Source organism: Antrostomus carolinensis, unplaced genomic scaffold (assembly GCF_000700745.2).
Source record: "Antrostomus carolinensis isolate BGI_N321 unplaced genomic scaffold, ASM70074v2 scaffold31749, whole genome shotgun sequence".
Classification (NCBI taxonomy): Eukaryota; Metazoa; Chordata; class Aves; order Caprimulgiformes; family Caprimulgidae; genus Antrostomus; species Antrostomus carolinensis.
Window position 1 is genome coordinate 2012 of NW_010339753.1, and position 354 is coordinate 2365.

At 65.0% G+C, this 354-nt stretch overlaps 1 protein-coding gene across 1 annotated transcript in view; it reads right to left on the minus strand.

Moving 5' to 3' along the window:
- The window catches only part of LOC104531161 (ADP-ribosylation factor-like protein 3), a 2294-nt gene that overhangs the window by 1405 nt on the left and 535 nt on the right, over positions 1 to 354 (minus strand). Inside the window, exon 3 of the mRNA XM_029086980.1 lies at positions 149 to 348. Within this exon, the coding sequence (XP_028942813.1) occupies positions 149 to 348 (200 nt within the window). The remainder of the gene's footprint in view (positions 1 to 148; positions 349 to 354) is intronic.

The window sequence follows — 354 nt, forward strand, 5'->3', positions numbered from 1 at the left end:
ACAGTCAGTGGCTCCTCCTCGCCCGGCTGCTCAGCCCTCTGCCTTTTGTGGGAGCCGCAGGGCTCTGCTGGGGTGCAGGGCCCCGCGCAGAGGGCACAGCTCTCCATGCACAGGGCTATGGGGGGCTGCGGGCAGCCGCCCCACTCACCAGCAGGTCGGCACTGCTCAGGTACTTCCTCCAGTAGGGGCGGACAGAGCGCTGCCCCCCAATATCCCAGACATTTAGCTTGAAGCCATGTGAGTGGACACTCTTTATGTTGAAGCCCTGCATGGGGACACAAACCCTGGCATCACCCAAGGGGAGGGTAGGACCTGCCACCCTCCCGCCACCTGTGGCCCCCAGCAGCTCCTACC